General features: G+C 39.2%; 1 protein-coding gene across 11 annotated transcripts in view; it reads left to right on the top strand.

Annotated features, from left to right (window-relative positions):
• LOC105488099 (IQ motif containing H) overlaps positions 1–12,910 on the top strand; it is a 257,039-nt gene that overhangs the window by 151,330 nt on the left and 92,799 nt on the right. For 8 of the 11 annotated variants that reach the window (XM_071101152.1, XM_071101153.1, XM_071101149.1 and 5 more), the window contains 2 exons: positions 2,851–3,123; positions 7,634–7,825. In XM_071101152.1, coding sequence (XP_070957253.1) covers positions 2,851–3,123; positions 7,634–7,825 — 465 coding nt within the window. The remainder of the gene's footprint in view (positions 1–2,850; positions 3,124–7,633; positions 7,826–12,910) is intronic. The other 3 variants (XM_071101156.1, XM_071101155.1, XM_071101154.1) reach the window with 1 other exon arrangement.

Raw genomic sequence — 12,910 nt, 5'->3', positions numbered from 1 at the left:
CTCAGAAGTATGTTTTTTCAATGGATTTAAGGCCAGGTGCAGTGGCTCACACCTGTAATCTCACATTTTGGGAGGCCAAGGCAGGTGGATCGCGTGAGCTCAGGAGTTTGCGACCTAGCCTGCCATGTCAGGCAACATGACAAAACTCGGTCTCTACAAAAAATACAAAAATTAGCCAGGCATGGTGGCACACGCCTATAGTTCCAGCTGCTTGAGAGGCTAAGATGGGAGGATCGCTTGAGCCTGGGAGGTCGAGGCTGCAGGGAGCCGTGTTTGCACCGCTGCACTCCAGCCTGGGTGACAGAGTAAGACTCTGTCCCTGCTTCTACAAAAATAAATAAATAAAAATAAAAGGATTTAAAATTACAGTAGAAAAGGCATATTGCATAGATCTAAGGAACTTGGAATAGAACACCTAATCTGGAGGAAGGGCCCAATAGGGGAAATCATGTAAATCCTTGTCTCAGAGGAGCTCTGTTTTTGCCTTTTAAAATTGTGGTAAATTATATATAACACAAAATTTACCATTTTAACCATTTTTAAATGTACAGTTTGGTGGCATTAAGTACATTCACACGTTGTACAACCATTGCCACTATCAATTTCAGAACTTTTTATCATCCCAAGAAGAAACTCTGTACCCATTAAGCAGTAAGTCCAAAAGAGCTCTTGTTTTAAAGGGAAAGTTATTTCAGAGCTGGAAGGACCCTAGAGACTTCTCATCCAACCCCTCATTTGAATATGAGAAACAGACTCAGAAAGGTTGAGTTTTCTAAATCACCTAGCAAGTCACAAATTCAGACTGAAATGCAGGTGTTCTCCCCAGTCCAGTTCTCTTTCTCCCATACTCAGGAATTATCAGGAATTATACTCTCTGACAATCTGCAAACTGGTGCATCTGATATTCCTTGAAACAATCACTTAGCATTTCTCCATGTTTTTATGCTGCAGTAAGTAGACAATTTTTCACTAGAATTGGGGTAGTAGATGCTAGTCTATAAAATCCCTTCAACTCCCTTGAGACTCTGGCACTTTTACATTATATTAATTGTGTAACATTTTAATGACTTTATTTTTTATTTTTTTGAGACAGGGTCTTACTGTGTCACACAGGCCAGAGTGCAGTGGCATGATCTTGGTTCACTGCAGCCTTGATCTCCCTGGCTCAAGCGATTCTCCTGCCTCAGCCTTTGAGTAGCTGGGACCACAGGTTTGTACCACCACGTACCTGGCTAATTTTTTTGTAGATAGGGGGTCTTGCCACACTGCCCAGGCTGGTCTCAAAGTCCTGGGCTCAAGTGATCTGCCCGCCATGGCCTCCCAAAGTACTGGGATTACAGGTGTGAGCCACGACACCTAACCTGACTTTATTTTTAAGAGGGTTTTCTCTATAAAAATAATTATTACCATTTGTTGAGCATCAATGCTGTGTATTATACTAGGAATTTTACATTTGTGATCTTATTTTAAAAGCCTTAGAGCAACCCCAACAAATGGGTAATTTTTATTCTTATTTAACAGGTGAAGAAACAAGCTCAGGGGGGGTCTAAGTTACTTGCCTACATTAATGGAGCTTATAAGTGACAGAGCTGGATTCAAAGCCAGACCTGTTTCACTTTAAAGCCCCATCACTTTCCTGTGTGCCATGCTGCCCTCTTCTCTAGAGGGAGGAAAACAATCTTGGATTATTTTATTCTATCCTTAGGTAATGTCTTTCCCATGCCCATCTTCACCTGATAAAATCTCACCCATCCTTCAGAATTCACCTCAACCCCAACCTCTTTCGTAATAATAGTACCAGCTAACATTCATTAAGTCTTTATTGTATCCAAGGCACTGTTATAAGTAATTTACATACATTATCTCATTTAATCCTTACAGCATCCTTATGAGGTAGATACTATTATTACACTCATTTTACAGATGAGGAAACGGAGGCACAAGGAGAATGTGTATTTGCCTTTCCAACTCTCCCCACCAGCATGCCTCTCGAGGGCTCGGCAGATCCTTAGGGCCCTTCTCTGCCCCGTCTCAGTTATGTGTTAACTGTTATTCGTTCCCCACCTCTCGAAAGCAGAAACATGATTGTGTTAGTTTTGGTGTATGCTGACCATCTAGCTGTTTCCTCTGCCCCCATTAGACTAGCTAGAATTATTTATTTAATTGAATAAGACAGTCACATGTATTGCTGAGCTGGGTCTAACTAGTCAAAAATAAAACAAAAAGAGTTTTTCACTGAAAAATGAATTTGAGTCTTGCTGAAATTTTCAATTATTTTCTATTTGTGAATCCTTTCCAGAGTTGTTGCCTAGAACCATGATAATCATTATAAAAGTGCATGTTATCTGAAGCAGATTTAGTAGTAGAATTTTGGAAGGAGGGTGTCAGGTCAAGTGCCTTTTTTCTACTCAAGCATTTAAACAGTTGCCAGAGTAGGAATCTATATAGTAAAGAATGCTATGGGGCTTCTTTCTTCATTTTTTGTATTGATTTTCCAGACACTTTAGTGTTAAACCATGCCAGAAGTGTTGCAGAGATGAATCACTATTACCCAAAGGCCGCCAGCCTCTTTTCCTTCTGACAGAAGGATAATTCCACGTGGATCAAATAAATACAGATGTGTAGTAATTAGTTCTATTCCCAGTGAGCCTATTTCCAACACACTAAAGATGTGAGCGATTACCGAACCTCACCCCAACAGCTTTTATCAATTTAAACTGCTAAACAACAGGATAGGTCATAACCCAGCCTGCTATTAATAATGTATTTATTATGTGCAACATTATAAATTAGGTGTATGGACTAGAAAAAAGGACACTTTTTAACAATAATAATATGATCTTCCCCCAGAAGCATCATATGTGCCTGGCCACTCACCTGATGTACAGTCCCAAGGCAATCAAAAGAATAAAAAATCTCATCCGAGGAACAGAGGCCTACATCGTCAGCGGGCTCCTCCACAGAGATGATTTAGCTGTGGCCGATATGTTAGACATACCCATCCTGGGCTCTGAGCCTGAACTAGCTCATCTTTATAGTACCAAATCTGGAGGTAAACGTGTCTTTGACAGTGCCAATGTGGCAGTTCCTCCTGGAATAGATGACATTTATAGTCAGCAACAGGTATGTGGGGTGGACAAGTGAAGCTCTGTTCAAATATTTGAAACATCCTCTTGATCTTGGACAACTTCCAAGTCTTGTGGAGCCAGCTCTACCCAATGAAGGATAGGTGGAATAGTTGAGTTGATTTGAGGGAATCTATTTTATTTATTTATTTCTGAGATGGAGTCTCACTCTGTCATCCAGGCTGGAGTGCAGTGGTGTGATCTGGGCTCACTGCAACCTCCACCTCCCGGGTTCAGTGATTTCCGGCTAATTTTTGTATTTTTAGTAGAGATGGGGTTTCACCATGTTGACCAGGCTAGTCTCGAACTCCTGACCTCTAGTGATCTGCCCACCTCAGCCTCCCAAAGTGCCGGGATTGCCAGCGTGAAGAACTACGCCCGGCCTCAGGGAATCTACTTTAGAACTTTGTGTTTTAAAGTATTTTCCTGTTAGTCTTGCAGAAATTACTGGAATTTCCAAACCCTTTACTCATTTGGAATAAGCACTGTTAAAATGTATATATCATTTGGACTAATCTGCTATCAATGTTTAATGCTTTAACATGGATTAATTCATCATCATATCAGCCAGTCATTAAATAGGATCCTAAGAAATAGGAGAGTCAGTTTTCGCTAAAAGCAGTGGGTTTGGAAAACTCCAGTGAGTGATCCTCCCCACTGGGTCAGATTGCAGAGGGCCTGTGAACAGAGGGCTGCAGACTTCCTTCGCTCTTCAGGAAGCGATCTAAAGGGAGGAGGGGAAAGATCTCAGAAAGGGGAAGTAAGGCAGCTCCAGGAATAAAACTGGGGAAGTAAGACAGCTCCAGGAATAAAACTATCTGTTTTTGGTTTTGCCTTGGACCAAGTGTGTGGCTATGCATTCTTCCAGCAGATAGTCAGGGCCTAAAACATTAGGAGAAATGTATTAGCCACTAGAAACGTTTTCTCTTTGAGTTAGCCCTGGCAGGTGTTCTTCCATTTAACTGCCATCTGTTTTCATAATAGAGAAAATTAAAAGACAAATGGCTGTTAACATTTCCTAACCTCTGTTTCAGTACACCTCTTGACCATTACTCTGAGCCAATCACAAATTATCCCCCTACCCACTTCTTGGGAAACCAGAGAACCGTGCACAATGAGTCAGTTTGTGAGGGACGATATTTAGGGATCCCCTCCTACTCTCAGTTGCCTGATCGTGATGCTCTGCACCTCACAGCCACTGAGCTAAAAAATCTAGCCTTTCAACAAATCATACTTTGCAGAGATTAGTTTGAAGATACTATTAGCTTATTAAATTGCCCACAAGTATTTCACTCTTGCTAGAGTATTCTTGGGCAATTTTCATGGGCTCATGAAGGAGGTTTCTCTTAACGGTATCACAACCTAGGAAACTCACAGGCAATTTTAGCAGGAGTGGAACAGAGAGGCTCCCCCTGAGCTGTTATATCACTTCCATTGTCATTAGCCACCACTGGAATTTGAAGATAACAAGGCAGATTGCTTGACTCTGCTTCCCAGCAGAATATCTATCTAGCTGTTACACTTATTACAAGCGAAATACATTTTTAAATGATACTATTGCACACATGCACTATACATTAAACAACCTTCAAAACTTTAACATGTATGTGCAATATTTATATTGAGTCTTGCCTTCATCTTCACTGAGGAAATCTCAGGCAATCTTTGCTATGAAATATTTCAGAACTGCGTATGTTGATTATAGTTAAAGATGCAGGCACATTTAATGCAGTAAAATCTCCCTCTAGTGCTAGTATTCAGAAGTATGACTAAAAACCTCCTTAGAGACATATCAGATTTGAGAGATGTCATTTGACCTATGGTATGTGCAAATTGTATAACAATAAGCCAATATTTCACCTGAGTTCTACTCTGCTTGTTTGGAAAACATACATCTGAGGTCATCAAGAATTAAAATACTCCACTGAGATTTTTCCAGATAGTGACTACCCTACCTAATCTATCTGAGCATGTCAGCATTTTGAATCTACAGATGGGGATGAATCAATAACACTGACTTTTTACCGATATGCATCATAAACTTAAAGCTGGTGAAAGAAAGCTGCAATTATTTTAACTTAGGTTATTAAGTATTTCTGACTTTCAGTTGGACTTTAGCAGTAATTATTTTTCTGCTCTTTACCAGGATAAAACGAATCACAGCTAAAAAAATTTATTACATCCTTTGAACAGAAAGACTGAAACAGAAAAATGATAAATATTTAGAAATAGCATAAAGTCATTTTGTTTAGGATTAATTTGTTTAAATCTAGCATGAACACAGTGAGCATTTCCTGTTTTGATCCATAAAGTAACTATAAAAGTTCTCTTTCTGGAACATGCTCCATGGGAAATATTGACAGCTTTGGTTAAATAATCAAAAATGGCGATGCTATTTTAAAGCACTGTTCAATTTTCACTTAAAGATAGCACATAATTCTTTCCAGTGGTGCAGTCTTTACAATACTATTGATCCTTTTCATTACTGTAGGGGATCCATCAACAGATGCCCATTTATAGGATTCTCAGAAGCAACAAATAATAGGATTTGGAAGAAATGGATAATAATTCTGTTAGTAGTTGAGACCTCCAAATATATAATATATCTAAATATGCCATTTTAAAAAAATCTATGCCAGAACACCTTTACTAACACTAGCAAAAGAATTGTATCTGATGTTAACAGGCCAAGGACCATTTCTACTTCTGCAAAGTGTGATCATCATACAGCAAAATATGATTAAATGTAAAATCTATATTCTCAACACATTAGAGAAATAAGGAAACAACTTTGAAGGCACATTTAAAAAACCTTCCTAGGCTGTGCTCATCACCATATGGTTTGTAGACCGGAGTTCTGTCATTTAAACACCCAAATTATCAATACAAACTACTTGATAATTAGGGAGCTAAGATAATTTTAATTTTCACCCTCACTGAATACCCCATAGTTGTATGAGGTTTCCAGAGAACCCAAGTATGGCCATTTTGCTATCTCTTCCACACTGCCGTGTAGTATAGTATCCCCAGGAAGATTTGCTGGACAGATACAACCCAGAAGAACAGATCAGGCCTTTAATCAAAATAACTTTAATCTGATAGCTCCAAACCTCAACAGAACTGTAAACCATGAGTCCTTTCACACTCTTTAGTTTAAAAAAAAAAAAAAAATTGTGGGCAAAGAGAACTGATCAAAAAAGAGGATAAGAGTGTCACAGAGTTCTTCCGTACAGAAAACCATAGCCAAGAACGGTATGGGAGGGCTCGCGAGACAAAATGCTTAGTGTTATTTTGTTGCTTTCTGGGAAGCATAGACTGGAAAGTCTGATAGGAAGACAAGACAGAAAAATCATTTTGTAATCTAATGAGGTATTTTTCTCCCAGGCTCTGCCAGGAGAGTATTACTTATAATTACGTCATCTTGCTATAGACTTTTATCTGATTCAAACTCACCCCAAATGGCTTATTGACTGTAAGGAAAGTGGCTTCTATTGCTCCTCTTCTGACTTCACCCTTCTCCACCTCTCTGTGGGTTGGGATAGGCAGCACAGTGAAGAGGGAATGAGCATAGGTTTTGGAGTCAAAGCAACTTGAATGGAATTCCTACTCTGCTACTCAGTGCTGTGTGATTGTGGGCAAGTTATTTAAATTAGCGGAACCTCAGTTTATTTACATATAAAAGAAAACTAATAATGGAGTCCACCTCATAGATTATTGCATTAAATGAGAAAATTCATGCACAGAACTGAGATGAGCCAAAGGCCTGTCTCCTACTGGGAGTTCAGTTATCTTAGAGATCATCATCATCATTATTCTGATACTTGAGCTTGGAGTACTGTTCTGTCCCTTAAACTCCCATGTGTTTGAGCCCAGTTCTTGAGGAAATGTTTCAAATAAAATGTCAAGTAGGTGTGTATTCCAGGAAGGTTGCTTTCACAAATGTTTTATCACCTTTATCTGTCTTCTTCTATAATATACTTGTTTATATCACACATATACTAAATTCGGCCAATTGGCCAGCCAAACAAATGTATTTCTTGTACATTAATGAGGAAAAAATTAAATGTTTTATAGTTTATAGCAGTGAAAAGCTCAACAAATCCCCAAACAGTTAAAGTTTTCAAGACTATAACTCTTTATAGTCTTGAAACAATTAAAACATCATTTGAGGAATCAATAAGTAAATGCATAATTCTGCGAAAAAGAAAGAAAACAATATCAAGATTCAATTACAGGTATTCAGGGATTGTTTCTTTTGCCTTCAAAAGCCAGCAAAATGATAATTTCAGAATTTCTCATAATAAGACTTGCTTTTAAACATGTCTTTGGTGTCACTGGTTAATGGTTTCTTCACATCATATTTATATCCCTTTAAACTTCTTTAATCTGTCTTAATAACTAGAAGATAACCAAATGAACTGACCATTAGAAGTAAAGACACATGAGAAGTACAGTGGAATCCCAGGAAATGAACTGTATTAAATGTAGCTGTGTCTTCGGCCCCACAGATGATAGAGCAGCTGAGTCAGCTGATAACTGATCACCTGCAAATACAGCGCTGGCTCTTTAAAATGGACTCTGAGTTCCGAGGAAATGGGACTGCATTTTGTGATATTCCTTCCTACCTAAAGTGCTACAAATGGGTGCTCAAGGAGAGTAGCAGATATGGCCTTGAAGACTGGAGAAAGAAATGGGCACAAGTGAGTATTCAATGGTGACTTAAACCCGCAGTGTCTGCGAACAGTTAGGGGATGAAGCAAAAAGTTCAGCTAAGAGATGAAAGTACTTTCCTCTCTACTTAGCTCTGTCACCTGCCAGCAGTGCCTTTCTTGGGACCTTTTTCCTTATATACACAATGAATGGGGATTGACTGAGTTCTTTTCTTTTTTTTCTTTTTTTTGAGATGGGGCCTCACTTTGTTGCCCAGGCTGGAGTGCGGTGGTAAAATCAGGGCTCACTGTAACCTCTGCCTCCCTGGCTCAAGCGATCCTTCCACCTCAGCCTTCTGAGTAGAGGGGACTACAGGCATGCGCCATCATGCCTGGCTAATTTTTTCTGTGTGTGTGTGTGTGTGTTTTTTTTTTTTAATTGAGACAGGGAGGGTCTCCTTATGTTGCTCAGGCTGGTCTCGAACTCCTGAGCTCAAGCAATATGCCTATCTCAGCCTCCCAAAGTGCTGGGATTACAAGTATGAACCACAGTTTGGGTTATTTTCAGTGTTTCTTCTCTGGGCCCTAAAAGTCCTCATTCACATCTTGAAATTGATTATGATAATTAGGAAGTAATTTTTTATCACATTCAGGTAACATTACAAATCTTATAATTTGCCCTAAGTGGTTCTTGATCATGTGCTTCTAACAACTGTTGTTATTAAGCTAGCTGTATTTTATTATGAGATAGAAATTCTATTAGTGAATGGTTGTCACCTGGAATCGAATGTATAATAGCATTCTGTCAGCAGTCATATGTTTTTGAAGACAATTCAAGGAAATTTATGTAACTGCTGATCCCTGTGAGACGCTGAGAAAACAGTACATTCCAGCCAGAAAATCTCCCAGCAAAAGCTGAGCTGTAGGTAAGAAGTCTTAGCATGAATGGACGTGTATAGATTTTTTGCATGCACATTTGTGAAGGGATGAATCGTACAACCTTTTAGTCCATTCCAAATTTGCTTAATTAAACTAATTTTATATGGTTTAATATATAAATTAAACCTGCCATTCTAAAACTGTCCTGCTATGCATCCAGAAATCCCCAGACTTGCCTGACTTCTCTTAATCCCAAATCTCTGTTTTGGCTGACCTGCTGGTTGAAGCATAACCGATTAGGAAAATCTCAACACAAATTCCCTTAACTGGTTCCTTCCCTACCAGCATACATAGCAGTGGGCTGTGCAAAGTGATTTGCGTCTGCTTTGCGCATCCCACTACGGAAATACATGAATCAAGACACAAGTGATAGAGAGGGAGGGGCACACTGGAGGGAACCACATTATTCTTGGAAAGTGGAGTGATGAATAAATCTAGAGAACAGTCAGGAGAGAGAGTTCCCTTTGACAAATGTGACTGGTTTCCCCATGATCTATTCTGGGCTTCGTTCCTCCCTTCCATCAGTAAATGGACTAAATGCAGTACCTGTCATGGCCAGCTTTTTACATATTATTTAAAGGATACTAAAATGAATTACTCTTCTAGATAAATATAAAACAAAGAAAATGTATTTAATTTTGAGGCCCATAGAGATTTCCCTTATATTCTCTTTGAACTAGATTTTATTTCATATTGTATAGTTTTTTTTTTAAAGCAACATTGTTAAGATGAAACCATAAAAATATGGCTTTTTTATTTAAAACATTGAAGTGTTAATGTGCAAAGTATGTGTTGGCTTCAGTATTTCAAACCAATAATTTTTAAAGAATTCTGTTGACATTAGACTATGATAAATTTGAAATGTTTGACTTTAAAAAATATTTTAAATACTGACATTTGGCTGCATTTAGAAGCCTCACTGTGCATTATTTAAATTTCAGTTATTTTAAACCGTAGCATTTTTAATTGGCACCAAATACATTTGGCACTGTTGTTAATGTTATTAAATGGAAAGCTCTTGAATAATTAATAATCTATCTAAATCATTTTTTAAAACTTAACAAGAAAAATATAATTATTTGGAAATCTCTTTACAGTCTGAAGCCAGTGCTTAGCCATGATCTGAAGCCAAAAATAAAAATAAAGTAGTTCTGAAAAGGTGCCTCTTTTTTTTTTTTTTTTTTTTTTGTAGGAGCCTATTGACATTCTTTTGCCTTCAAAGTGAAATCATATTCAGAGTGGAGGTGAGCTGCAGCCTCCATTGAGTGTAGCTATTGAGAATTTAGGATTAGAATTCTCCTTTGTTCCAGAAGACCATCGTAATGGCGCACATTTAGACATCAAAGCATTACTTTACGAGCACAGGCATGTTTTAATGTCCTATTACAGTTTGTAGACCTGTTTCTTTTGATAATGAAGATGTTGTGTCATCAAGCCTAGCCTGGCACATACAAAACATATGCTGGCAGGTTATTAAAAATTTCAGCTTCTTGATGAAAGACTATCCTGCAGGCTAAGAGTCCAGAGAAAGACTCCATTCTGGGAGAATTATTAGAAATGAGAATATGACTGTAAGCACTAAATTATGTTAATACTTACAAATAGCATCATTTGCATAGCAGTTTATGATACGATACCATGATTTTTCTCATTGGTATGTTGTAGGCAACAGATTAAAAACAGTGCTGTTTATGGAAGTTTGAACTCTTGAGATTCTCTTTCATCTTATGCAGATATTGGTTTTAGATGTAGACAGGATTCAGTGTAGACTCAAGTGTCTAGTATAAAGATCAGCCAGGCCGGGCGCGGTGGCTCACGCCTGTAATCCCAGCACTTTGGGAGCCAGAGGCAGGTGGATCCTGAGGTCAGAAATCCTGGCTAACATGGTGAAACTCCATCTCTACTGGAAAAATAAAAAAAAATTAGCCAGGCGTGGTGGCAGGTGCCTGTAGTCCCAGCTACTTGGGAGGCTGAGGCAGGAGAATGGCATGAACCTGGGAGGCGCAGCTTGCAGTGAGCCAAGATGGCGCCACTGCACTCCAGCCTAGGCGACAGAGCGAGATTCTGTCTCAAAAAAAAAAGAAAAGATCATCTGGCTAGGCGTGGTGGCTCATGCCTGTAATCTTAGCACTCTGGGAGGCCAAGATGGATGGATCACCTGAGGTCAGGAGTTCGAGGCCAGCCTGGCCAACATAGTGAAACGTCTCTACTAAAGATACAAAAAAATTAGTTGTTGGTGGTGGTGCACACCTGTAGTCCCAGCTACTCAGGAGGCTGAGGCAGAAGAATTGCTTGAATCCGGGAGACGGAGGTTGCAGTGAGCCGAGATCACACCACTGCACTCCAGCCTAGGCGACAGAGTGAGACAGTATCTCAAAAAAAAAAGAGTCATCTCTTTTTTCACTGTGTAATTTGGAACCAGAGTTATCTGGCTGGTTATAGTTGAGAATTAAAATAGTCCTGAAGTCAGCAGATGCTGAAAAGTTGTAGTCACCATTAAAAAAAAAATCAGTAGAGACATGTAGGTGATTTTTAGGAAAAGCAGAATGTTACATGATGGCCAAAATGGAAACAGAACACAACTCTATCATTTTTTCTCGGTGACTTGGTACCAAGCCTATTCTCTTCATCCTACCAGCTAACAAAACCTACTTCCCCCAACAAGTTCCAGTAAACTCATTCACTTAAGTACTCTGCTCGTTAAGTTTTAATGAATCCACACTCTTGCACACACTCCAAACTCCCCGTTCCCCAGTCGGGGGTATTTATTTTCATTTAGGAGGAATAAAGGCTTAAACAAAGGAAGGCAAACATGTAGGAGAGAAACATTCCTGGGTAAACTCACCTAAGACAGTCTAGGGAGACCCAGGCAGACATTTACTGTGGGTACCAGTCCTTGGGGCTTTTTTTTGTTTTTTTCTTTATGGGTGTTTTCCTTTCCTCAATTCCTGGGTCATTGGCTTAGTGGCAGTGATGCTACTGGTGACACTGCTTTGCAAGAGATCTTTGTAGAACAATTTCTGTGTGTAGAGAACTAAGCCAGTTCACTTTCAAGTTTCTCTGTGCAGCCCTTCGTTGGGCCTCTGTTACCCTGGAGATTCTGGGATGTGGTCTTGGCATTACTGTTTTACCACTTAATGAGAAAAAGGAAATTGAACTGGCTCTTGAATGCTTCTAGTAAACATTGCTATTTTAGCCCTTTGCAAGAGCAGTTTTACCTTTATTTGTACTTTGGTTTACTTTGTTTGACATTTGATACTAATTTGGGGATCACCAATGGAGGAAAAAAACTAATTAGACAATTTTTTTTTTTCTTTTTTTGAGGTGGAGTCTCACTCTGTTGCCCAGGCTGGAGTGCAGTGGCACGATCTCGGCTCACTGCAAGCTCTGCCTCCTGGGTTCACGCCATTCTCCCGCCTCAGCCTCCCGAGCAGCTGGGACTATGGGCGCCCGCCACCACGCCCGGCTAATTTTTTTGTATTTTTAGTAGAGACGGGGTTTCACCGTGTTAGCCAGGATGGTCTCGATCTCCTGACCTCGTGATCCGCCCGCCTTGGCCTCCCAAAGTGCTGGGATTACAGGCATGAGCCACCGCGCCCAGCCCTAATTAGACATTTTATATTAATTTAGGGATCACAAAGGTAAGAGAAGAACTATGCCTAGAAAAGGTAGAATAAACTACAGTTGTTTTGCCTCCTTTTAGAACTAAGGCAGCAAACAAAAACACAATTACAAAAGAGAATCATTAACCATTTCATGGCATAGAACTCCCTGCATCTCCACCTCCATTGTGAAGACCTCTGTCCATTCAGAATGGCCCTGGAACTAGGTCATAGGAGCCATTGCAGGATGGCAGAGCTCGTTGTCCCGTGTGGAATTTAGTAGGTATTTATTAGGTGATCCCAAAGAGCCACTGCTTGTAATCACATCATTTTTAGAAAAGTTTAAATATAACAAGATTTAAAAACTATTTAACCAAATAAGTACATAATCATTTCCCCAAACATAGTTTTCATTTTTGTGTATTGATTTCTAAATATGCAGTATTTCTTTCTCATAGCTACAATAATAGTGTATATGCTAGTTAAACATCAGATCTTAAATATTCTCCATGTTTATACATAGTCTTCACAATTAGTAGGTGCATAATATTCTCTCATATTGATGAACTCTAATATATTAAACAATTCAACTAAG

Source organism: Macaca nemestrina, chromosome 7 (assembly GCF_043159975.1).
Source record: "Macaca nemestrina isolate mMacNem1 chromosome 7, mMacNem.hap1, whole genome shotgun sequence".
NCBI classification, from domain to species: domain Eukaryota; kingdom Metazoa; phylum Chordata; class Mammalia; order Primates; family Cercopithecidae; genus Macaca; species Macaca nemestrina.
Note: the sequence above shows the minus strand (reverse complement) of the source record. Positions and strands in the feature narration are given on the sequence as shown.